Below are 25,876 nucleotides of genomic sequence, written 5' to 3' on the forward strand. Positions count from 1 at the left end.
AGAAGTGCATTTTAACAGCAGGCGGCTTCAGGCTATTAACACCACACTAATTCATCTTTAATTATGATGTATATAAGAGGGTTTTTTGAAAGAAAAGTGGAGATAAGCAGATTCCTTTCTTTTATGTCGATTTGAAATGAGATATTTTAATGCAGTTATCCCCTATTTTTTGTTTTACAAGGACCAGTAATAAACATTTAATTTCTTTCAGGTACTGGTGGAAGTGGGCGGGGCCAGTAACAACAAGGCAAAATGCATAAAACTTTTTTTTCTTTTTTAACGGTCTTATTGCTCCTCCTTTTACCAGGTTAATTTACACTATATTTTCACATCAAATGACAAATATGATGCAATATATGAGTTGTATTTGACTTCATCCACGGTTGTTAGATTAATCTTATTTACAAGTTAAACCTCTGAACCTCACAAAAACATTTGGTTTCATCAGAGGTAGAGATCTGAAGGTCTTCTGCTCTTTTTATCAAGACCAGACTACGTCATATCGTATTAATTATAGCTGTGTGCTTACATTAGCATGTCAGTGGAAAGTTAGCTTTTGTTCATTTATCCATGGTAATTCCCTCTGCTGCCAGTAGATGGAGTGCTAACACCAATTCTGAAGAGGAACACTTGATTGGTAGAAAGTCATGTGCTGTTTTTCAATATATATTTTTAAGTTCTAAAATGCGAGATGCCAAAGTAAAGGTACTTACGAGCATATTTAAAGGCCATTCTGTCAGTTATTCATAGATTAAGTGTAAATTGAATTGAAACTACAAAATCCCTTACATTCTATTCTCACTCACACATTCATACAGTTTAGGCAAGGTCTCAGGACACAACAGCAGAAATCAATCCCTTCACGTTGATACCTCTACCCACTGTTCAATAAAAGTTGTGTACCTGGCCCGCTGATCTGGGAGGTGCTTCGACTGCGCCGGTTGCCCACAATGGCGACCACTTTGGCGCTGAGGCTGGAGCGTCTCTTCTTGGTGCCTCCGCTCACCGTCCCCAGGGCCGTGTCCGACTGGCTCCCGTCCGTGCGCTCCTGGCTGTAGATCTCACTGCTCACACTGGAGCTCTTCATCATACTGCGGCCTCCAGAGCCTCGCATCCTGAGCACAGAGGGGAGGGTCACACATGATACATACAGTTATTATATTTCACTGAAAGCTTAAGTTCAAATACAGTACCTGGTCTGGAGGAAAACAAGGGATAAGGAATCATGCACGGCAACATTGCATTTACAGCAAGACGATGGGATGAGAGATGAGTAAAAGAGGTAAAAGTTCTGTGTAGTCAAATGTAAAACATCTCTTTATAGATTATTCATCTTTTCCTCTACAGTTGTTATTGCTTTGCCTAAAGTGTTCCACAGGATGGCATTAAACTCATCGAGCTCACATACATTAAATCAAAGGCTATTTTAGTGGTAAAAAATATCTTTGAAAATGAGAACTCTAAGCAATAACAAATCAAAGCAAGAACTCTCCTCCAAGGTGCACTTTTAACATTTATTTTAAATAATGCATACAGTGAAGCATATACTATAGGTTATTGATACAAGTATGTTTTTATTCGCTTTTGCAAAAATACATTCATTTTTGTCATTATTGCTAATACAGTTTCCATTATCTTTACTCTAATTTACACAATGCATTATTCTCAGGAGGTTCCACCTGGTGGGCCGGGCTAACTCAGAGTAGGATAAGTATTTATGTTCTCAGACTAGATCCACAGATTGAGAATGACTCTTGGATAAGAAGTGTCCAGACAAAGACAACTGAATCTTTTTCTATAACAAAGCACTCCTGGACAAATGAGTGATTACATCCACAAAGAACTATAGTTTTCAGCCAACACTAAAATGTAACAACTTTTTTCTAACATTCGCCGTCATTATTTGCTCTGAAACAGTCAAACACACTTGGACAACGGCGTCGGGGGGCTCTGTGCGGCCCCTCGGCCCGGAGCAGTCGCCTTATGTCCATGTGCTCAGAGGGAGTCAGTGTGCTGCAAGAAACCCCAGCCACACTGCCCCCGTCGCCCACAACATCAGTCCAGAGCTGAGGAGACAGGGGGAGGCTGCTCCGGGGCCTCTCTGCTGCCCCCGGTGATGAGGCTAGGGACAGGCAAGGGGTGGGAGGTGAGGAGGGTATCGGGGGTTCGGACGAGGGTCGGAGACGGGGGTCCAAGCAGCAGCAGCAGCAGCAGCAGCACGGTACAGAAGCAGGGAGGGGTCTGAGACATGCGAGGAGACATCTACACAACACAACATGGACACAGTGGGTCAATGCATCATATGAATGGACAACAGGAAGTGTCTGAGGCGGCGTTCACACTTGCACAAACGCCACCTTCACATCGGGACTAAACCGGGACCTGGACATGGACAAAGCCAGAGTAAAACCAGGACTAGAACAAGACCAAATCAACTATTAAACTGGAGTCAATGCAGTAACAAACTAGTGCAAGTGTGAACGCAATCCAAATGAGATGTTGTGAACTAAAATAACATTGAATTCATAAGTTGGGCTCAATTGTAAGTTTAATAATGTGTTTATTCATGTAATTAATACAAAATGCAATAATTGTTTTTGTATTTTTATTGATGATTTGGTGATTCTATATGCTTTTCTTTTAATTTTATTTTCTGTATCCCAGTGTTGACCTGAGATATATCTTTATTTATTTGAGGCAACTTAATTAGTGAGATGGACCTTATCTACCGTAACTGAAGGCAAGATGTGTATAATGTCACCTTTTGCCATTTAAATGTTTGATGTTGAAAAAAAGAAGACATTTTAAATAGATCATGTTAAAATCTAAACTGTTTGCTTTGGATCAAGATAAAATATTTAAATGGAAAGAAGTGACATTATTTATTAAAATAGGGTCAACATTTCATTTTCTGAATAGTAATATTAATTGGCTCATTTGTAATATAATACTTTATTGGGTTATATATCATATTTCCTTCATTGTATTTGCGCAGAAAGCAGTTGTAGTGAGTTAGTTGATGTTCAGTGATTCCCTGGAGACAAAGTCGCATAGTTAAACCAACATTATTAAGAAAATCCCTGCTCCTTCCATTTTAGTTTGCACTTCTAAAGTTCTCTCATTTGTACAAGTACAAATATGGTTTATTTACTACTTTGTCAAGCTTTCATCGTCGCACTAACCCACTTTAAATTGCACTAAATGCCACAGGCCTGTGCTTTTATTCCACAACAGAGATTGATCTGCGGCGCGAGCCCTTCCTCTCCTCCTTTAGTCTAAACCCGATACATTAGCGGGATAATAACCTGCACTATTCGCTCCTCGCCCAATAGAAGAGCCTCGTTTGTCCCTGTCACATCAGAGCCACAGGACGGGGAAAGGCCCTGTAACTGCCCTCTGTAACTGCCCTCTGTAAGTGCCCTCTGTAACTGCCCTCTGTAACTGCCCTCTGTAAGTGCCCTCTGTAACTGCCCTCTGTAAGTGCCCTCTGTAAGTGCCCTCTGTAAGTGCCCTCTGTAAGTGCCCTCTGTAAGTGCCCTCTGTAAGTGCCCTCTGTAACTGCCCTCTGTAACTGCCCTCTGTAAGTGCCCTCTGTAAGTGCCCTCTGTAAGTGCCCTCTGTAACTGCCCTCTGTAAGTGCCCTCTGTAAGTGCCCTCTGTAACTACCCTCTGTAAGTGCCCTCTGTAAGTGCCCTCTGTAACTGCCCTCTGTAAGTGCCCTCTGTAACTGCCCTCTGTAAGTGCCCTCTGTAAGTGCCCTCTGTAACTGCCCTCTGTAACTGCCCTCTGTAACTGCCCTCTGTAAGTGCCCTCTGTAACTGCCCTCTGTAAGTGCCCTCTGTAAGTGCCCTCTGTAAGTGCCCTCTGTAAGTGCCCTCTGTAACTGCCCTCTGTAACTGCCCTCTGTAAGTGCCCTCTGTAAGTGCCCTCTGTAAGTGCCCTCTGTAAGTGCCCTCTGTAAGTGCCCTCTGTAACTGCCCTCTGTAAGTGCCCTCTGTAAGTGCCCTCTGTAAGTGCCCTCTGTAACTGCCCTCTGTAAGTGCCCTCTGTAAGTGCCCTCTGTAAGTGCACTCTGTAAGTGCCCTCTGTAAGTGCCCTCTGTAAGTGCCCTCTGTAACTGCCCTCTGTAACTGCCCTCTGTAAGTGCCCTCTGTAAGTGCCCTCTGTAAGTGCCCTCTGTAACTGCCCTCTGTAAGTGCCCTCTGTAAGTGCCCTCTGTAACTACCCTCTGTAAGTGCCCTCTGTAAGTGCCCTCTGTAACTACCCTCTGTAAGTGCCCTCTGTAAGTGCCCTCTGTAAGTGCCCTCTGTAACTGCCCTCTGTAAGTGCCCTCTGTAACTGCCCTCTGTAACTGCCCTCTGTAAGTGCCCTCTGTAACTGCCCTCTGTAACTGCCCTCTGTAACTGCCCTCTGTAAGTGCCCTCTGTAAGTGCCCTCTGTAAATGCCCTCTGTAAGTGCCCTCTGTAACTGCCCTCTGTAAGTGCCCTCTGTAAGTGCCCTCTGTAACTGCCCTCTGTAACTGCCCTCTGTAACTGCCCTCTGTAACTGCCCTCTGTAAGTGCCCTCTGTAAGTGCCCTCTGTAACTGCCCTCTGTAAGTGCCCTCTGTAAGTGCCCTCTGTAAGTGCCCTCTGTAACTGCCCTCTGTAACTGCCCTCTGTAACTGCCCTCTGTAAGTGCCCTCTGTAAGTGCCCTCTGTAAATGCCCTCTGTAAGTGCCCTCTGTAACTGCCCTCTGTAAGTGCCCTCTGTAAGTGCCCTCTGTAACTGCTCTCTGTAACTGCCCTCTGTAACTGCCCTCTGTAACTGCCCTCTGTAAGTGCCCTCTGTAACTACCCTCTGTAAGTGCCCTCTGTAAGTGCCCTCTGTAAGTGCCCTCTGTAAGTGCCCTCTGTAACTGCCCTCTGTAAGTGCCCTCTGTAACTGCCCTCTGTAAGTGCCCTCTGTAAGTGCCCTCTGTAACTGCCCTCTGTAACTGCCCTCTGTAAGTGCCCTCTGTAAGTGCCCTCTGTAAGTGCCCTCTGTAACTGCCCTCTGTAAGTGCCCTCTGTAACTGCCCTCTGTAAGTGCCCTCTGTAAGTGCCCTCTGTAAGTGCCCTCTGTAACTGACCTCTGTAAGTGCCCTCTGTAACTGCCCTCTGTAACTGCCCTCTGTAAGTGCCCTCTGTAACTGCCCTCTGTATAGGTCTGCTTTTGAAAGTAAACATTTGGTTTTGTTACTTATTAGATTAATTCATTTTCATCCGCTTTTTCATACTGATTGGTGGGTTGATATTTTTAATGCATTTTTGTGTTCATATTTTCAGGTGCAAATGGGTCCAAACTAAGGTACTATGTTTGACAAATGTTAGATTTTACCTTCAGGAACACTGCATTTTATGTTATGTACAGTGACCTTTTACTGGTGGATACAGCAGAAGAATCCAGGAAAAGACATTTCCATGGAAACAAGTGGGTTAGGATTACGAGAAAGGTTGTACAGTGCACCTCAAGCTTTATGTAACCAGGTTAAGACACTCATTCTTAATAAACTATTTGTTCATTATGAATTACGTTTTTGTTCATGCTTTATTAAGGGTAATTACGACGGTACCAAACTGTCCTGATGAAGTTTACCTGGACTCAGCGCTTTCTCCTCCGCTTTCTCCTCCCACCGTGTGCCTCCTGCGGTTTAACTCCTGTGAAAACCTCCTCTTCCCCGCAGCCTTCCTCCTCTCCTCCTCCCCATTCATCCCCCACGAGATCCTCCTCTCATGCTTTTCCTCCTCTAAAGACCTAGACCTGAGTCTGAGTCCACACAGAGCCCAGTTTGGAGTTACGTTTTAGGATTGGACGGAGCAGACAAACAGACACAAACATGCAGCGGTCGGCGTGCAGAAAAACAAAGCATGCACATTAACATACAGTGAATTAAACTGAAAATAAAGATAAAACAGACAATGTACTCACTAAGTTACACAAGAAACAAACATCTTTTATTATTCTTATCTGGTTTATAAAGCTCACTTTATGTATCACTTTGGCATTTTTATCACAGTTTATCACATCATCAGTTTATCACTACTTTTTATATTCTGCATTGGGCTGTTTATAGAGAATGTTTAGTATGATTAAGTTATGATTGTTCGTTATAAACCCATTGAAAACCTTTGGACACGAGCGAAAAACATGTATCAACTCTAAACACTGGGTATATTCTGTACACGTTATAATATATGATGTATTTAACTTAGCTTAACATAAACTAGCATTGCGGTTAAATAGCCGGACAAACCTGAATCTCCCGCCTGGATACTCGGATGGGATGGAGCTGGTGCTGCTGAGTCTGGAGATGCTGCTGGCCCGAGAGTTCACCGACATGTCGCTCATGTCGCTGTCCGAGGAGCGCGCCGACGTGTTGTCGCTGCTACACCGCTGCCCCGCGTAGTTCTGAAAGGAAAGCAATGGAGTTTCACATCACGCTTTTTCATAACACCCATGTCAAAGGGCTCATTACTCGCAGGGACATGCTAAATGTGGTTGTCAGGAGGCTCACCGTTATTGAAATGAAATGAACAACAGACTCTACAACAAACACTGCTAGCCCTGACCATGTGCAATACCGTCATATTCATGTGCAATACTGAATTAACCATGTGCAATACTGTCATATTCATGTGCAATACTGAATTAACCATGTGCAATACTGTCATATTCATGTGCAATACTGACTTAACCATGTGCAATACTGTCATATTCATGTGCAATACTGAATTAACCATGTGCAATACTGTCATATTCATGTGCAATACTGAATTAACCATGTGCAATAGCGTCATATTCATGTGCAATACTGAATTAACCATGTGCAATAGCGTCATATTCATGTGCAATACTGAATTAACCATGTGCAATACCGTCATATTCATGTGAAATACTGAATTAACCATGTGCAATACCGTCATATTCATGTGCAATACTGAATTAACCATGTGCAATAGCGTCATATTCATGTGCAATACTGAATTAACCATGTGCAATACCGTCATATTCATGTGCAATACTGAATTAACCATGTGCAATACCATCATATTCATGTGCAATACTGAATTAACCATGTGCAATAGCGTCATATTCATGTGCAATACTGACTTAACCATGTGCAATACCATCATATTCATGTGCAATTACTGTCATACTTACAAGCAATTAAAGCCATATTCATGTGCATATAACTGATGTGAGTGCTTTATTTTGTTTTATTTTGATTACTTACTTACTATTAGCATTACCTAGTATTATCTTAGCTATTTTTACTTTATTTTATTTAATTCTATTATTATTATTATTATTTTATTATTACTTTATCTTTTTATTTATCTATTTTATTTTATTCTATAATTTTCCCTCTCCATTCCCTATTAAGATAGGAGAGGAGTTTTGTTAATAAGAGTTTTTTGTTTTGTTCATAAGAGTTCTTATATTAAGAGTGTTATTTTCTTATTTATTTATTTGTTATTATAATCTGTCCTTTCCCCCTGTATCTACTGCGTTGTAACAATGAAATTTCCCCTTGTGTGGACATTAAAGGATTATCTTATCTTATCTTATCAACGTACTGCATGACTACGTACTTATGCCTCAGAACTCCTGCCATGGACACAATAGATGGATATCTTTGGAACGTACTTTTGGGGGCAGGAAAAAAGACCATCACAAAGAAATGGCTGACACAAACCTCACTGGATGTCATTTTCTCCCATTTGTCTGATATTTTGTCACATAATATCAGGCAAATGGGAGAAAGTACATTCAGACACATTTGACAGACTATGGATGAAGTTTTTTAAGTTTATTTGATGTCTTCTTGTGCTCGTAGCTTTGTGTTCTGGGTTATATGTCAATAAAAAAAAAAAAAAAAAAAAAATCCTAAACAAAATCCCCGAAGCTCCAGCACATTCTGTAAACTCACCTTTCGTTTCGTCTTGAGGTCCATCTCTCGGTCGTGGGACGATGAAGGCCTGTTGTAAGGATGCACTTTCTTTGGCAGCTGACCGCCTCTGTCATCTCCTGCAAGGGCTGAACAACGAGGGGAATGCATCAAAATCTATTCAAGGACTCTCTAATTCTAACACTCCATCACAGTCATGGTGCAGTGGTGGTTTTCTGACACTAGATGGCGCATGATGCTGAGGTTTAGCAGTGGTGTAACTCGTGTTGTGTTCAAACAGAAAAGCTGTGTCTTAATACTCTTGGCTTTAGTGTCTTTATCAAATGCGGTGTATTAAGAAGGTTTAAGTTGTCATGAGTCCAGAGCTTATCTACAGAACAGCATGACTAACAATATTGAACTTCATACTGACTCCTAGTGGGAAGCTCAGATATGTGTGACATCATATCATATTATAGCATCTGTGTAAAATGTACACAAAACATAAGCATTACTAAAACTGATATTGCATATTCTTTCAAAAACACGTTGAACTGTTGAAAATAATATTAAATCAGATATTTCTGACTCAGCACCATGGCCTTGGGTAGAGCAGTCCTCAACCTTCTCCCAGTGACTCTTATCTTATCCGTGGATACATCGGGGACTTAAACGTGCTTTTTCTACCTGCAATGCTACAGTCTTATAATGAAATAGAATCATTTTAACAAGAAACAGAAACGTTAAAATAATCTAATATTCAATATCATAGTAAATATAAAGCTTTTGTTGGATTAAGTACAGTTGAGAGTACAGTTACTTCTCACATCTTCAAAGTTCTTCAAAACCTACTCAAGTAAATGTAACTGAGTACTATCACCTCTGGTTTTTACAATTCTATATTTTGTGACATTCTGGATTTAAATTGGACTTCCTGGTTAAAGAAATGTATAATTAAAAATGTTGTGAAAAACAAATAGTTGCACCATCACACTAATTCTGATGTTTGAGGAGCACCACGTCGCTATTATATATATATATATATATATATATATATATATATATATATATATATACATATTCAACACAAAGCAAGTATATGTGTTTGTTTTCCCCCCCCAAACTGATTAAATGTCCCCAAACCGTCCCGACCGCACGTTCAGCCGCACCTTGCTCGATGCTGCTGCTCTTGGCCGGGAGCTGTGGGAGCTGCCTGCCTCTGCGGCCGGTGCCTGGAGGAGACGGACTGCCCTGGAGTCTGGCATGGACAAAAACAGAAGAAAAGTCCATGTTAAAAATGATTTGTCCTTCACAAATCAACTCTAAAAAACACACACAGACTATAAGCTAGGAACAACTACAAATGAAGGTCAAAAGGTCAGAGGAAGAGAATGGCAGGAACACCAGCTGCAGCACAAAGACATTTATTTCAATAGAGAAACACTTAGGGGGCTTTGAGTGGGTCAGGGGCCGATGTAGGAGAGGACTTTTGGGTCGGAGGACGGAGGCGTGCACCTTTCGGGACGCGGAGTGTTTGGACAGGACCCGGACAAAGGAGGCAGCCTCAGGGGACCTCCTCTGCCCCGACTACCGCGGAGGATAGACGTGGGCTGGATACGACTGCACCAGAGCCATCAAACAGTAAACACATAGAACAAAAAGAAATGCCATAAACTGAGACTGTGAAAGTGGTTTAAAAAATGAACAAAAAAGTGCATTCTAAAAAAAAGAATATCCACGTGAGTTTAAAAGGTTTGGTTTCAGAAGCCTAACCCTATTACTCAAGACTGAAATAGATTTAACTTTATAGACTGTGTAATTTGTATTTGTATTTTGAGAGGATGGACTCTGCTATCTTAAATTTAGAGATATAAATTTGAAAATGTGTCTGATGTATAAAAATATCAAACATTTCACACATTTGGAACATCCAAATCTGAAAAATAGATAGTCAGGTTTAAATGTTTTGCTTAATTTTGTCGAAATATATATATTTTAAAGCATAAGAGAGATTTTTGATACTATATTTTTGAACTAGATCCAACTGAAAACTGAGAATTCAAATGTTGCCTTATTTTTTCGAGTTAAAACTTATATAAATCAGGTTTTGAATTAGACACACACAAATCCTCGAGTACAATCCGTCAAAATCTTGTTCAATACACCATTGTAACGTTTGGAAATTGTCCAAAAAATAGATAAAAAACTTTTTGTAAGCCATTTAAACTCTTTGCAGTGAGAATGACGTGGTCTTACCTGTCTCCTTCTGGGTTTTTTCGGCTGCCTTTTGGATTGGCACAGTTGAGACTGGCTGAATTGTTACACTGTTGTCTGTTGTCGTGTCAAAAAGATGAAATGACAAAAATGAATGATGTGACAACAAATAAGTGGCAACGCACTGCAAAAAGTGACAATCCACACAAATCAATATCGGTTTCACGTTTGCTTCAATTCAAATAAATCTCATTTGTTTCAGCACAATATCCAGGATTTTTAACTCTTGTAGATATATTTTTGCAGTGCACAGCTATATAGAATGTCATGGGTATAAATACAATGCAATTAGAGCAGATTTGAGCGTTTGATTTGTCGGTAACAATGCGAGAGCAAAGACACTGAGCTGGGGAACAGGTGCGCAGTGAAAGGGGCAGGTGCAGGAGAATAAAGGAGGATTACAGCGCCTTACAGCACAAATATTGGAGGAAAACAGACTGCATCACTGTCTCCGTACTGAAAAATGAAATCTACACGGGCAAAAATAACTTGAATTCAGATTATTCATGATCTGACCGGTAAATAAGAAAAAGACAGACTGAACCAGAAACTAAACTAGGACTAAACCAGGACTAAACCAGGACTGATCCAGAAACTAAACTAGGACTAAACCAGGACTAAATCAGGACTAAACCAGGACAAAATCAGGACTAAATCAGGACTAAACCAGGACTAAACCAGGACTAAATCAGGACTAAACCAGGACTAAATCAGGACTAAACCAGGACTGAATCAGGACTAAACCAGGACTAAATCAGGACTAAACCAGGACTAAATCAGGACTAAATCAGGACTAAACCAGGACTAAATCAGGACTAAACCAGGACTAAACCAGGACTAAACCAGGACTAAACTAGGACTAAATCAGGACTAAACCAGGACTAAATCAGGACTAAACCAGGACTAAATCAGGACTAAACCAGGACTAAATCAGGACTGAATCAGGACTAAACCAGGACTAAATCAGGACTAAACCAGGACTAAATCAGGACTAAATCAGGACTAAACCAGGACTAAATCAGGACTAAACCAGGACTATACCAGGACTAAACCAGGACTAAACTAGGACTAAATCAGGACTAAACCAGGACTAAACCAGGACTAAATCAGGACTAAACCAGGACTAAATCAGGACTAAACCAGGACTAAACCAGGACTAAATCAGGACTAAACCAGGACTAAATCAGGACTAAACCAGGACTAAACCAGGACTAAATCAGGACTAAACCAGGACTAAACCAGGACTAAATCAGGACTAAACCAGGACTAAACCAGGACTAAACCAGGACTAAATCAGGACTAAACCAGGACTAAATCAGGACTAAACCAGGACTAAATCAGGACTAAACCAGGACTAAATCAGGACTAAACCAGGACTAACCCAGGACTAGAACAGAAGTCTACATCAACATTAATTGGGCTCAAACTGGGAACAAACCTGAAAAGTACTCACCCATTATTTTGTTACTTATATATTTTGATATATAGATGTTTCTATGTCAAGCAAAATTATTGTGCTTAAAATTGATTTTTAGAAAATTGCAAAACATATAATTGGGCCCACAAAGGCTTAGTAATTATTAAATCTAAATATAATAAATGTACTTAAAAAATAGAACCTCTGAATTCAAATCATGTTCACTCATGTAGACGTGTTGCAGTGCAGGAGGAGCTAAGCTGAAGAGGTTTGTGACAGAAGCAGGAAAGTGGAAAAGTGCAGATTGTTTTTTTTCAAAGGGGGTGGAGCTGACAGAAGGGGTGTGGCCTGGTACCTGTCTTCTTCGGGGTTCACATGCTCTACTAAGATCCTGGGGCGGGGGGGAATCTTGCGGGGCAAAGAGTTGGAGAACCTGGAGGAGGAACGGGTCGAGGTGGAGGAGGTTGTGGCACAGTGAGTCACGGGAGAGTGAAGGAGCCATTAAAATGTCATCACAATGTTCAAAATACCAGAAAGGAGGCGACTGGTGGCAAAAGGAACCAAATCATAGCGCGTTTTCAATAAATAACTGACTAATGCTAAGGGTTTTAAGTCTTCTCAACAACAAATGAGATGTCAGAAATGTCATAAAGTTTGTTTTTCTATTATAAAAGATGGAAAAAAATAACATGTTCTGGTCTCAAATTCATATTTACGGTAAGCTTTGCAAAAAGGATCATTCGTGGTGAAGTGTAATATATGTGTAGATAAAATGAAAAACTATTGAGGGATCGATATTTTTATATTATTGTGGGATCAACATTTTTTCCCTGGTGCAACCAAAAATCTAAAATGTGTTAAAACATGTGTTAAAACCAGGCTCTGAGTGTTTTTCATTTGCCAAAACCACCTTGATTTTTCATGTTTTGTGATATTCTGAGATTAATTCCAGTTTCTTGTTCTTGTTCTTGTTCTTGTTCTTCTTCTTCTTCTTCTTCTTCTTCTTCTTCTTCTTCTTCTTCTTCTTCTTCTTCTTCCTCTTCCTCTTCCTCTTCCTCTTCCTCTTCTTCTTCTTCTTCTTCTTCTTCTATGATGTTTTATGGTGACTGGTATCCAAGTGTTACATCACCATCAGACTTTCATTCCATTCTACATTTTAGCTTTTTGTTTACAACGTTTTAAAGGGTCTTGATAATCTACAGTCGCGACGCTTTGGGAAATATTCACGTCACAGAATATTTGATTTCATTGGTACGTAAGGTAAGTTTTGGTAAGTGGTAAGTTTTAACTGTGCACTATGTCACTTTTCTAGAGTTTGCCTTTCTTTTTAGACATTATTGCTTTGCCCGGATTGTTCTGTTTTGTTTGACAACTTCTATTTAGCAGACATTACAGTTGTTTTACTAATGAAAATAAAAATAACACCCTGAAAATCACACATTCTTATCGTGAGCGGCGTCGCCTCTCCACTGATCCGACCTGTAACTTTGCCTGCTGGGTCTGTGCATGTCTCCACGGGGAGTTCAATGCCATTGGCGCTAAAACTCTTGCTCGATTAAAGTCCGCGCATTGATAAGTTACAGCTAAAGCTCTCAAAACTGTATGATCTAACCACATAATTTGACCCAAACCGCACTGACAAGACAAAAAAGTAAATGGCAGATTTGTATGTAAAAGGGTAGAATAAATGTATAATAAATGCATACGTTTCATTCCCAAATCTACATCTAGTTATCATCTATTCATCCTTCCTTCTCCTTTCTGCCAATGTTCTTGCAAAATCTTAAAATCTCAATAAAATACTCTCTCGACTAATAAATAACGCCCTAAATTCCACACTTGGTCGCAAATCTGTGACGCAATAACCTCTCCATGGATAAAAAAAAAAAACATGTGGCAGACAGTACCAGCAATGTTACATAGTGCATCTTTAAGAAAGCAGACAAGGCTATAAACTACCAGGGTCAATGGTCTGTTATGGAGTTAACAATAGTAGATGACACACACATAAAAGACGAGTGAAATGAAACTCCACAGAAAGCGTCACACAAACTTTAAACCTGATAAAAACACAGTGAGGAATGCTTGTATTCTGTACCTGTCTCTGTCATAGTGGTTGTCTGGCCTCAAACACGTGGTGCTGGCACTTCTGACTCTGTCCAGCGACGGCTGCAGGTCGCTACACAGCCACAAGGGGCAGTAGAGGGAAAAAAACAGTGAATGGAGACAGGATGCTTGAGGAAAAAAAAAAAATCTATTTCTGACAAACAGGACGTGGAATGATCAAGAGGAGCCAAAACAGCAATATGTAAATCAAAGGATGAGGATTCAAAAGACGTAAACGGCTTCATGGGTGAATTTTATCAAGGCTTGGGACTGGAACACAGCGTACATTCATTATTCCGATCAGATTTTAAGTTCGTGCTGGGTTGTTTGTTCAATTGAGATTACAAATCCCTTGAAAGCCTGTAACTAAGATCAAAACTGAGAGGATAATGAAAAAAAACAAGTGTTAAGTCTGTGACATGAGATAGTTCTTATTTAAGGGATTTCTTAGCAGTTGTGTTTATTTAAAGACAAACCCACAATTTAGGTACAATAGACCTGTTATAACACAATAAACTCGATTCTGATACTAAGGAAAAAGGTTTGATCCTCAATTTGATTCTACAACAGAATGTAATTTACCATAATAATAATAATAATAGTTTCATTTTACAGGAAATGTTGAAGCAAAACCATATATAATATGAAAATATCTAAGCCCTATTGGCAGCTCTATGCGTAACTTGCTTTAAATGTTCCACATTATGACATTAAACTTATATGTTGTATATTTTTTCCAACTCCAGGTGTTTTTACATGCTTTTTATTTTTAGCAGAAAAGTTACAACGTTCAACTTAAAGCCCGATGACATCCAGCCAATACAAGAAATCTAATCCTTTGTGTTTCCATCTAAAAGGGGAAGTAGAGTCTCATGTCATTCTAAAGCGGATCATGTTCTTACCTAACCGTGACCTCATCTGTGAACCTGAGCACTCGCTGTGTGAGGATGCTACGGGGCACAGCCACGCCCACTTCCTGTTTCTGAGGCGACTGGCCCTTTGAACATGCAGGGAGGGTGGAGCTAAAAAGGAAGCCCCGCCCACAACAGAAAACAGCAGCATGCAAAGAAAACAAAACCAAATCAAACATGCAACACTGCAAAAAATTATAATCTGCATATTTGTTCAAATAACTTGAATTTAGAACATGCATTTTGTTTTGAGTACATACATTTATATGTATATACATTTGTTGAGTCAATGAATAGAACTCTTGAGGTTTGCTTGAAAAACATTTCAATAAAATTAAGTAATTAAAACAATATACAAAGACAAATCTACATATTTTGAATTTAAGTCATTTTAGATACTCAATGTATTTGCAGTAAATTAAAATAAATACAAAATGTCCTATAAATGTAAATATGACATGACCTTTAGATATAAATTAAACACACAAATGGTTCTGACGTCATAGGACAAGTTCATTATGTAAGCTTATACTTTCACTGTTGGGAGTCAAACACACTCGTATGTGGAGATTACATGTAATGCTGATTATGTAACGCTATCTACAGATCTAATGCCAGAGCAGCACACGAAGAGGACGCCTTTGATTTACCACCGCATGAAATGTTTGCCCACAACACATTAACAAAATAGAGAGACAATTACTTAAATGAATCTCTATGGCACTTTTCACTTCCAGGAAAAGGTCTCGTCTTCCATGAAATATCTTTATTAATATTATGTTCTACTAAAGGATCATTGAACATTAAAGTGTTGGAAACACACAATAAACAGATCTACTTAGTAACGGGCCGTAAGATGTTCCAGCCATTACATTTATGTTGGTCAAAGTATATTCGGGTTGCTCAGTATTAGAAATGATTGCAATATGGCCATTAAGTACTGCAATATTGATCATCATCAGTTAATAAACAATTTGTTCATTATGAACTAAGACTTTTTCATGCTTTGTTATGGAAAATTAAGATGTAATCATGAACAAAATCCACCTTTTTCAATGTTTCTATTTTAAAAACAATACATTTGTTAAATCTATTGTGTTATATTTCCTTTTTTGGTTTTGTCATTTATTGTAGCAGACAATATTGATGATATTATTGATATTGTGCAGTCATAAAGTACATTCAGAAAAAAAGGTTATTCAGTTATCGAGTTATCCGTTTGTGCATCAAAGATAATGATTATTACATGAGTAAAATCTGATAAATCATTATGATCCTGTCACTAAAGAACAGTTCGATTTAGCAGTCGCGGGTCTAAGTTATAGATCAAATAGCATTGAAGCATTTTTGACTATTTTCTCTACCTCTTGCAGTGTTAAAGGTGCACTATGTAACTTTTCAGCTTTTGCTCGAAATTGCACAGTATGGCAACAGTATCAACTTATCCTTTTTCATCTGGAGACAAGCAGGTGAAATTACAAATTACAGGTCAGATCTGTCAAAGTTGGTCGTGGTTTTTTGTTGCAATAAAACACCTTAAATACACCTCCACCAGAAAAGTCACATAGTGCACCTGTAATCATAGGATTCATATGGAAACATGCTTGCACAATAGCAGCACAGAAAACACATATCTTTCTGGAAAAAGGAGGAAAACACATTTTTACACAGACAAGGCCATTTCAAAATGAAGAAACTTTACAGTCACTTTCACCACAGCAACCACCACAACCAGCACAGTTCTTGAAATACAGTGTCTGAATGCCAAAGGAAAAGCAACATCGATCCAACGTGACAGATACAGTGAGTAGGTAAGTTATGGGGCAGAACTTCTTTTCTTTTGCGCCATGCACTTACCTGTAAATGTCTTTATGGATACCGTTTACTAAGAGGGGCATTTTAGGGGGGAGTGTGTTGTTGTGTCTAGCTAAGCCCCTACTTGCAGATCAAGCATGCAAAACAAAAAGAGGAGGAAAGTGGGAAAGACACAGCTCCAGTGAGAGGACAGTTTACAAAAAGGAAATAAGAGCTAATAATAATAATAATAATAATAATAATAATAATGATAATAATACTTATTTACATATTTGTGGTAGTACTTCGTTCTATACAAGAAGGCATTTGCAATACTTAATAAAAATGACACCTTAATTAAAGGAATAATAGAGGATTTTCCCCCGACTGCGCACACTCCCCCCCACGCTCCTGTTGTTTCCAAAAGGCCGCCTCCCATCAAACCTCGCATGGAAGCACGCAACAGTCTCGCTGCTACACATGCGTTTGTTTATTAGCGCGACGGAGATTTTCGTCTCTTATGAGCTCGAACACAGTCTTTCTCTGTCGTGATTTTGTACTGTTCACTGAAGGAATTTGCTAAACACACACCAGCATATCAACCACACACGCGTGTGCAGTAGCACACAGGGAATGATTAACATGTGGGAGAACTACTCGGCTGTCAACGCCGCGAGGAAATGAGACTCAGGTTGCGCGCCAAAAATCCTCTATTATTTCTTTAAAGCATGAACAAAGACTTATACTCATAGTGTAGAAATTATATTTAAGGGCATAATATGCGTGTGTTCATGTTTTTATTTCTAATATTACTTGGTTTGGTGAGTTTGTAAATATTTATTATAGTTTTACATCAGTCAAACTGCAGTTTGTGAATAAAATTTGAAAAATAACAGTTGAAAATGGCCCAAAACACTAAAGAAATTGAACTTGCAACTATCGTAACTACAACTCAAAACCTCTATTTGTGGTTATTTTCATTGTTGTAATACGTCACAATTGATCTCGTATGTGAAGTGGGAGTCCCTCCACCAACTCCCAGTTTTGCCTTTCCTGGGCAGTTTTTCAAGTGGGAGATGGGAATAATTACCAGTTGCCTGGAACGCACCATAAAACAGACTATGGGCTGTATTTTCCCCTGGACTTGGCGTCAACAGGAGCCTTTTCCAGGGGGGTTCTGTTCATTTGCAGACCTTAACGCTGGCTTAAAGAGGCTGGACTTTGCCACTGGAGGCTGGAGTGAATTGGTGCTAGTCCATAAATGGTGATAATTCTAACCACCCGTGTGTCTCACAGGCAACGAAAGAAGTGAACAATAACATTGTTTTCCGTTTTTCCATTTTTTCCCAAAATTGAAAAATGTATTAATTGATAAATAGAATAAAATATTGAAATACCTCGGAGCGTGGTTTATTTTTTTAATTCACCTTTATTTGTTGTGCGTAACACGCAGACTCTACCAAGACTCTACCAAGACTAAACCAAGACTAAATACATAAATACATAAATACCATTGCATGTAATTACTGTTACTGTCACATGCAATGGTATTTATGTATTTGTTTTTATCTTTATTATTTTTTCCCCTACATCCCTTGTTGGGTAATGGGAGGTTTTGGGAGGCTTTGTCTATGGGAGTTTTTGTTTATAGTTTATAGTTGTTTATAAGTAATCTGTTCTTTTCTTCTGTATCTACCTCTGTATCTACCTGCGTTGCACCAATTAAATTTCCCCATGTGGGACAATAAAGGAATATCTTATCTTATCTTAAACCAGGTCCAGAACCAGGAGGTGCTGTCCACGCACACATCTCTGCTTATAAACTGCACTTGTGATCCATAAAAGAGGGCAGGCAGCAGCAGAGGCACACTCCCAGCAAACTAACTGATTTTTCTAACAGTTTAAACAATCATTGAATCATTGAACAGAAAAAACTATTGTTCAGCATTATTATTTTTTGTGTAAATTATATGGATTTTGGCTCTTGTTTACAGTATAGTTGTAACAGTTGTGACATGATCTCATCTGCTGCACGTGTCTAACCAGGAAGTGAAATAATAAATTAAAAATAAAATTATAAATTATAAAATATGTATTACAATTGTAAATATGATTTTGTTAACAACATTTTATTGAATTATATAAGATAAGATAAGATAAGATATTCCTTTATTGTCCCACATGGGGAAATTTCATTGGTGCAACGCAGGTAGATACAGAGGTAGATACAGAAGAAAAGAACAGATTACTTATAGGAAGTTTGAAAAACAGTCTCAGTAGAAGATCTCTTATAAAAATCTTAGGATGTCCGCCGGGATAACGTGACGATCTCCGGGTAAGACGACGGTTTCATGAGTTCCTCCCTTGTGTAAACGCGGGGGGGCCGGGGGGCGCGGGGGGCCACCTCGCTCGGAGCCAGCGCACATCACGACGACACGACGAAAACACTCAATAATCCAGCCGAACAAAGTCAAACACAAGTTGAATTAAAGCGATTCCAGCGCGTGTCCATATCGTACAAGTAAAGTAGAAAAAATATTTACAAAATACAAAAGATAAAGCACAATAAGTGTGAAAAAAGTGTGAGGAAAGAGCATATGAATTTTACTGATAATTATGACTAAAGCCTTTGTTCATGCTTTATTAAGGCTATTAATATAGTAATTATAAAGTGTTCCCAGGATTTTTTATATAAATATTTTTCAAATATCTTTCTTCTTTACACATGGTTATATCCAGCCACAACTGGGACAAACTGATAAAGATGTGACCTCCATTTTAACCTCAACAAAATTCTCCACCACAAACAACATGAAGGTTGGTGTTATTTACACAGGATTTAAGGTGAACTGCAGAAACAAAAAAACAAAACAAAAAGAATGGATGGATGAACACACTCTAGACACATACAAATGCAGACACAATTTGAGAACACGGCAAGATCCTCACTGTGACAATCAGTAGTAATAGTTAGAGTGAAGTTATAGGATTTGGAGAAATGTCAGTGATTACAAACGTGTGACTCATGAAAACAAAGCTGATTGCTCTCTTTTTGGGACATGTTTTATTTACCTGTTTGTGTGCAGGCACTCAGCACTCCCGCCCCGGATTGACCTGTGCACCTCCAGGACCTCACTGTTGCCATGACGATGGGTGAACGATGAAAAACAACACAAATAAAAAGAGGATGGCAACTTAGACCCATGTGAATTTATGAATGATAAACCAGGAAATCATAATTTCCAAAATTACTTTACTATGCTAACAAAGGTTAGTAGTATTAGTAGAAGATATTCATTGTTTTTACTAAAATAAATAACACTTCAAAACAAGGGCTATTCTTAAAGTGGCTTTTAATCCACCTTTTGTCTCCAGTGTGTTACCTGTCCTCGGAATACTCGTAATCGGAGTCACCCGATCGCTGGTGCTCCAGATGGGTTTCGTGGTAGCGGGATGGCGAGAGGGACGGGTGGCGGTTCTGGTGGATCTCGTCCAGGCTCCTAACAAAGAAAGTAGAGATACAATTGTGCTTCTTTCCTTGCCTTTGTAAATTGTATTGTAAAGCATTTTGGAGCGTCCAAAAAATAATGCTACATGTGGTGATGTAGATGAACTATACATTTCACTTAATTTACAATACGTCTTATCCTCATCCTTCTCTTTGCTCCATTCACCAACTCAATAACTGTGCACACTGTAACTTATCTATGTCTCCATGGAGACAAGCAGGTGGCTACCAGGCCAAGTTACAGGTCAGATCTAGGTTCTCCAAAAACAGCTTCAATAGAATACATCCTAGAGATATAAGTTTAATACCACAGTGTGTAAAATATGAATCAAAGCAATAACATGTCAGTGAAGAGAAGCAGGAAGCTAACACTCCATAAGAAACATGAGCTCAAACCAGGACCAAACCAAGACTACATCAGGACTAAACATGAGCTCAAACCAGGACCAAACCAAGACTACATCAGGACTAAACATGAGCTCAATCCAGGACTAAACCAAGACTACATCAGGACTAAACATGAGCTCAAACCAGGACTAAACCAAGACTACATCAGGACTAAACATGAGCTCAAACCAGGACCAAACCAAGACTACATCAGGACTAAACATGAGCTCAAACCAGGACTAAACCAAGACTACATCAGGACTAAACATGAGCTCAAACCAGGACCAAACCAAGACTACATCAGGACTAAACATGAGCTCAAACCAGGACTAAACCAAGACTACATCAGGACTAAACATGAGCTCAAACCAGGACCAAACCAAGACTACATCAGGACTAAACATGAGCTCAAACCAGGACCAAACCAAGACTACATCAGGACTAAACATGAGCTCAAACCAGGACCAAACCAAGACTACATCAGGACTAAACATGAGCTCAAACCAGGACCAAACCAAGACTACATCAGGACTAAACATGAGCTCAAACCAGGACCAAACCAAGACTACATCAGGACTAAACATGAGCTCAATCCAGGACTAAACCAAGACTACATCAGGACTAAACATGAGCTCAAACCAGGACCAAACCAAGACTACATCAGGACTAAACATGAGCTCAAACCAGGACCAAACCAAGACTACATCAGGACTAAACATGAGCTCAAACCAGGACCAAACCAAGACTACATCAGGACTAAACATGAGCTCAAACCAGGACCAAACCAAGACTACATCAGGACTAAACATGAGCTCAATCCAGGACTAAACCAAGACTACATCAGGACTAAACATGAGCTCAAACCAGGACCAAACCAAGACTACATCAGGACTAAACATGAGCTCAAACCAGGACCAAACCAAGACTACATCAGGACTAAACATGAGCTCAAACCAGGACCAAACCAAGACTACATCAGGACTAAACATGAGCTCAAACCAGGACCAAACCAAGACTACATCAGGACTAAACATGAGCTCAAACCAGGACCAAACCAAGACTACATCAGGACTAAACATGAGCTCAATCCAGGACTAAACCAAGACTACATCAGGACTAAACATGAGCTCAAACCAGGACCAAACCAAGACTACATCAGGACTAAACATGAGCTCAAACCAGGACCAAACCAAGACTACATCAGGACTAAACATGAGCTCAAACCAGGACCAAACCAAGACTACATCAGGACTAAACATGAGCTCAAACCAGGACCAAACCAAGACTACATCAGGACTAAACATGAGCTCAAACCAGGACTAAACCAAGACTACATCAGGACTAAACATGAGCTCAAACCAGGACCAAACCAAGACTACATCAGGACTAAACATGAGCTCAAACCAGGACCAAACCAAGACTACATCAGGACTAAACATGAGCTCAAACCAGGACTAAACCAAGACTACATCAGGACTAAACATGAGCTCAATCCAGGACTAAACCAAGACTACATCAGGACTAAACATGAGCTCAAACCAGGACCAAACCAAGACTACATCAGGACTAAACATGAGCTCAAACCAGGACCAAACCAAGACTACATCAGGACTAAACATGAGCTCAAACCAGGACCAAACCAAGACTACATCAGGACTAAACATGAGCTCAAACCAGGACCAAACCAAGACTACATCAGGACTAAACATGAGCTCAAACCAGGACCAAACCAAGACTACATCAGGACTAAACATGAGCTCAAACCAGGACCAAACCAAGACTACATCAGGACTAAACATGAGCTCAAACCAGGACCAAACCAAGACTACATCAGGACTAAACATGAGCTCAAACCAGGACCAAACCAAGACTACATCAGGACTAAACATGAGCTCAAACCAGGACCAAACCAAGACTACATCAGGACTAAACATGAGCTCAAACCAGGACCAAACCAAGACTACATCAGGACTAAACATGAGCTCAAACCAGGACCAAACCAAGACTACATCAGGACTAAACATGAGCTCAAACCAGGACCAAACCAAGACTACATCAGGACTAAACATGAGCTCAAACCAGGACCAAACCAAGACTACATCAGGACTAAACATGAGCTCAAACCAGGACCAAACCAAGACTACATCAGGACTAAACATGAGCTCAAACCAGGACCAAACCAAGACTACATCAGGACTAAACATGAGCTCAAACCAGGACTAAACCAAGACTACATCAGGACTAAACATGAGCTCAATCCAGGACCAAACCAAGACTACATCAGGACTAAACATGAGCTCAAACCAGGACCAAACCAAGACTACATCAGGACTAAACATGAGCTCAAACCAGGACCAAACCAAGACTACATCAGGACTAAACATGAGCTCAAACCAGGACCAAACCAAGACTACATCAGGACTAAACATGAGCTCAAACCAGGACTAAACCAAGACTACATCAGGACTAAACATGAGCTCAAACCAGGACTAAACCAAGACTACATCAGGACTAAACATGAGCTCAAACCAGGACCAAACCAAGACTACATCAGGACTAAACATGAGCTCAAACCAGGACCAAACCAAGACTACATCAGGACTAAACATGAGCTCAAACCAGGACCAAACCAAGACTACATCAGGACTAAACATGAGCTCAAACCAGGACTAAACCAAGACTACATCAGGACTAAACATGAGCTCAAACCAGGACCAAACCAAGACTACATCAGGACTAAACCAAGACTACATCAGGACTAAACATGAGCTCAAACCAGGACCAAACCAAGACTACATCAGGACTAAACATGAGCTCAAACCAGGACCAAACCAAGACTACATCAGGACTAAACATGAGCTAGTTTAAATCCATGCATTAGTTATTATGACATATCAGATCGATGCTGCTTGACTCATTTGTTATGGTCCATCTGTCGGGGAAGTCATTAACACTATTACTAAACGGGCTATAAACCTCACTCACTTTGTAATGATTTAGCCATAAAGAGATTAACTGATTTACTGTAATAAACACCACCAATTAGATTACACACACTTCCTTACAGCGTGCTTACAGCGTGGACAGAGTCGTACTTACTGTAGCCAGAAAAATACTCAAAATAAAATCCCACATTGAATTATGTAAATATACGCATATATATATATATATATATATATATATATATATATATATTACAATAAACAGTTCAATAGTACACACAGAACTAAACCTATTGGGCAGGAAATGTTTATGTCACAGAAGTATGCATCAGGTCAGGCGGGAATCAAATCTCAATTATTAGGTTTTTAGGTATCTTCTGCACCTAAATAACCCCGCAAAAATATCAATGACATGTAATTTGAAAGAAAATGTGTTGCTGGGTTTTAAAGGACATATATGTTTTAGTGTTATTGGCTTTTAAATAAGACAATCCTTCATCCAGAATGGTGTTTGAACTTCATCCACTGGCAGCAGACGTAATTACAATGGGGAAATATCAAACAGCTGAAAAAAAAGTAAATTTGGCCTATTTAGCTCTGAAAACCAGTGCTTTACCTTTGCATGGGCACATAGGCGGGGCGTGAGCGAGCCCTGCAGGTGTCCTCCCGGTGAGGAGACACAGACCTGGATCTGTGCTGGACCGGCCTCTGCTGGTCCGGGACGGCTAACGTGCTGCCCCTCTCCCTGTCTCTGGAGTTACGCTCAGAACCTGCACCGTCCACATCAAACAACACAAGTGAAACGCACAAAAAAAGTGTACGCGCACATCATCAGATGCACGAGGGTTTCAAATCAGGCGTCAGTGCTCCGTTTGCAGAGGTGGGTAGAGTAACCGAAATGTGCACGGTATTCTAAGAGAGTTACTTCCCAATCGTGTTACAGTTAGTCAAAGTACAATGTAGAGGGTCATGAAAATACTTGTAGAAGTATTTGGGGAAACGACTACTCAAGTAAGAGTAATTTTACGTGTAAGTGTGTACGCAACCTCTGATTTATTGTTAAGTTAATGTAATTGGAGGGACAAAACATTAAACAATGCACACAGTTTGGTCATTTCAGAGGATAGGCTTCAAAAATTAGAAAAGCTACACCATATATTAAAATAAAAAAATGAATAATGAACCAAAATCTTTACTCAAGTAGGAGAAGAATCTCAGTTTTAATGTATAAATCCGGTCAATGTACTTGATTAAATGTAACTGAGCACTACCCACCTCTGTCAGTGTGTAAAATGTAAATTAAAGTTTAAACACAGTACTACTCTCTACAGTATTTTTGGCTTACAGACGGTGTAGAACATCACCAGGATGTTTTACAAAGAGACTAGCTGCAGATAAAGCTAGTGCCACACTGTAAGCTGCAGCTACCGCAACTGTTTCTGCAATGAAGAGAGGAAATAATAGATGTGACAAATTAAATAAAGCATTTCACTGGATGGAATTCATTCAATCATTTAGCAGCAAAGATCTTACGAAAAGGTTATCTTACTTCTATAAGGCCGGGCGACAGACTGTTTCATAAATGTACAGTTAAGTATTCCAAGGAAGATTATTTGTTTCCTGTTTATTACCTTCTTTGGGATTTGACTAAAACATATCAGACACTTCCTGTTTTTAAATCTCTTCTTAAAACTCTTTTGTTCTTTGGTATTTACATTAGTTTGAAGGGTGTTTTATTTTTATTTTGGTATTGTTTTGTTAAATGTTTTAATGTAATTTTTTTTTGGAGTGATGGAAAGAATAGAAGTAAAAAGTACTGCGCTTAAGTACATTTTAGGTATCTGAACTTTACTTTTTATTTCGACTCCCTTACATGGGAGCAGGCTTCTCAAAAGTACTTCTCAAATGGTTTGAGAGATTCTTTTAGCATCTTTCTGGTGACATGCTGCAAACAACGAAAAAACATTGACACATATAATTCACTAGAAAAATTTGAAAATGTTTTTGAAATGTATTTATTGATTAACCAGGTAAGAAATCCCCCTTTTACAAGGGTGACCTGGGGAAATGACCTTTGTATATCAAAGATCAGCACAAATCTTTGACAAAATCACTAGTGTGAGAAATACTTTTACATTTGACTCTAAAAGTACATTTTTAAACCATTAAAACTTTTACTTTCATACGTAACTTAATTTTTTTGCTCCTGTATTTGTACTTTCACTCAAGTATCAAAATAAAGTAATTCTTCCACCACCATTAATTGCTCGACAGTGTTATTTTAACGTGCTGTAAACACAACTGGATTGGACAATGTATGAGACAATTTGAATTTTTTTTTTTAAATACTATATTATAAAAGTACATGTTATATATTCACAATTATACTGCCAAACAATAATATGGTACAAAATGAAATAAATAGCTAAGTTCAGATGGACATTAGGTGAAAGACTTGCTAAAGGAATGTGAAAAAAGGCAAAAGAATAATTTCAAAACTATTTCAAATGAGCTACTGGAGCGAGAGCATGCGGCGACGTGGCGATGGCGGTGACGGACTTCAGCTCTAACATGCGCTGAGTGCTCGAGTGTCACAGAAGCCCAGCAGAAGAGGAGAAACTGCAGACT

General features: G+C 39.5%; 1 protein-coding gene across 32 annotated transcripts in view; it reads right to left on the reverse strand.

Annotated features, from left to right (window-relative positions):
- The window catches only part of LOC140378084 (regulating synaptic membrane exocytosis protein 1-like), a 99,331-nt gene that overhangs the window by 14,965 nt on the left and 58,490 nt on the right, over positions 1-25,876 (reverse strand). For 7 of the 32 annotated variants that reach the window (XM_072463724.1, XM_072463727.1, XM_072463726.1 and 4 more), the window contains 13 exons: positions 23,865-24,018; positions 19,795-19,911; positions 19,484-19,546; positions 16,475-16,552; positions 14,609-14,728; positions 13,699-13,779; positions 11,956-12,033; positions 10,166-10,240; positions 9,425-9,529; positions 9,079-9,167; positions 7,952-8,058; positions 6,275-6,429; positions 904-1,115 (listed from right to left, as the gene is read on the reverse strand). In XM_072463724.1, the coding sequence (XP_072319825.1) occupies positions 904-1,115; positions 6,275-6,429; positions 7,952-8,058; positions 9,079-9,167; positions 9,425-9,529; positions 10,166-10,240; positions 11,956-12,033; positions 13,699-13,779; positions 14,609-14,728; positions 16,475-16,552; positions 19,484-19,546; positions 19,795-19,911; positions 23,865-24,018 (1,434 nt within the window). Of the gene's footprint in view, positions 1-903; positions 1,116-1,859; positions 2,263-5,622; positions 5,782-6,274; positions 6,430-7,951; positions 8,059-9,078; positions 9,168-9,424; positions 9,530-10,165; positions 10,241-11,955; positions 12,034-13,698; positions 13,780-14,608; positions 14,729-16,474; positions 16,553-19,483; positions 19,547-19,794; positions 19,912-23,864; positions 24,019-25,876 lie in introns of those variants that run through there. The other 25 variants (XM_072463736.1, XM_072463741.1, XM_072463734.1 and 22 more) reach the window with 19 other exon arrangements.

This window comes from Eucyclogobius newberryi, unplaced genomic scaffold (assembly GCF_026437365.1).
Source record: "Eucyclogobius newberryi isolate DKJ021-1_F unplaced genomic scaffold, fEucNew1.0.hap1 SCAF_4, whole genome shotgun sequence".
NCBI classification, from domain to species: domain Eukaryota; kingdom Metazoa; phylum Chordata; class Actinopteri; order Gobiiformes; family Gobiidae; genus Eucyclogobius; species Eucyclogobius newberryi.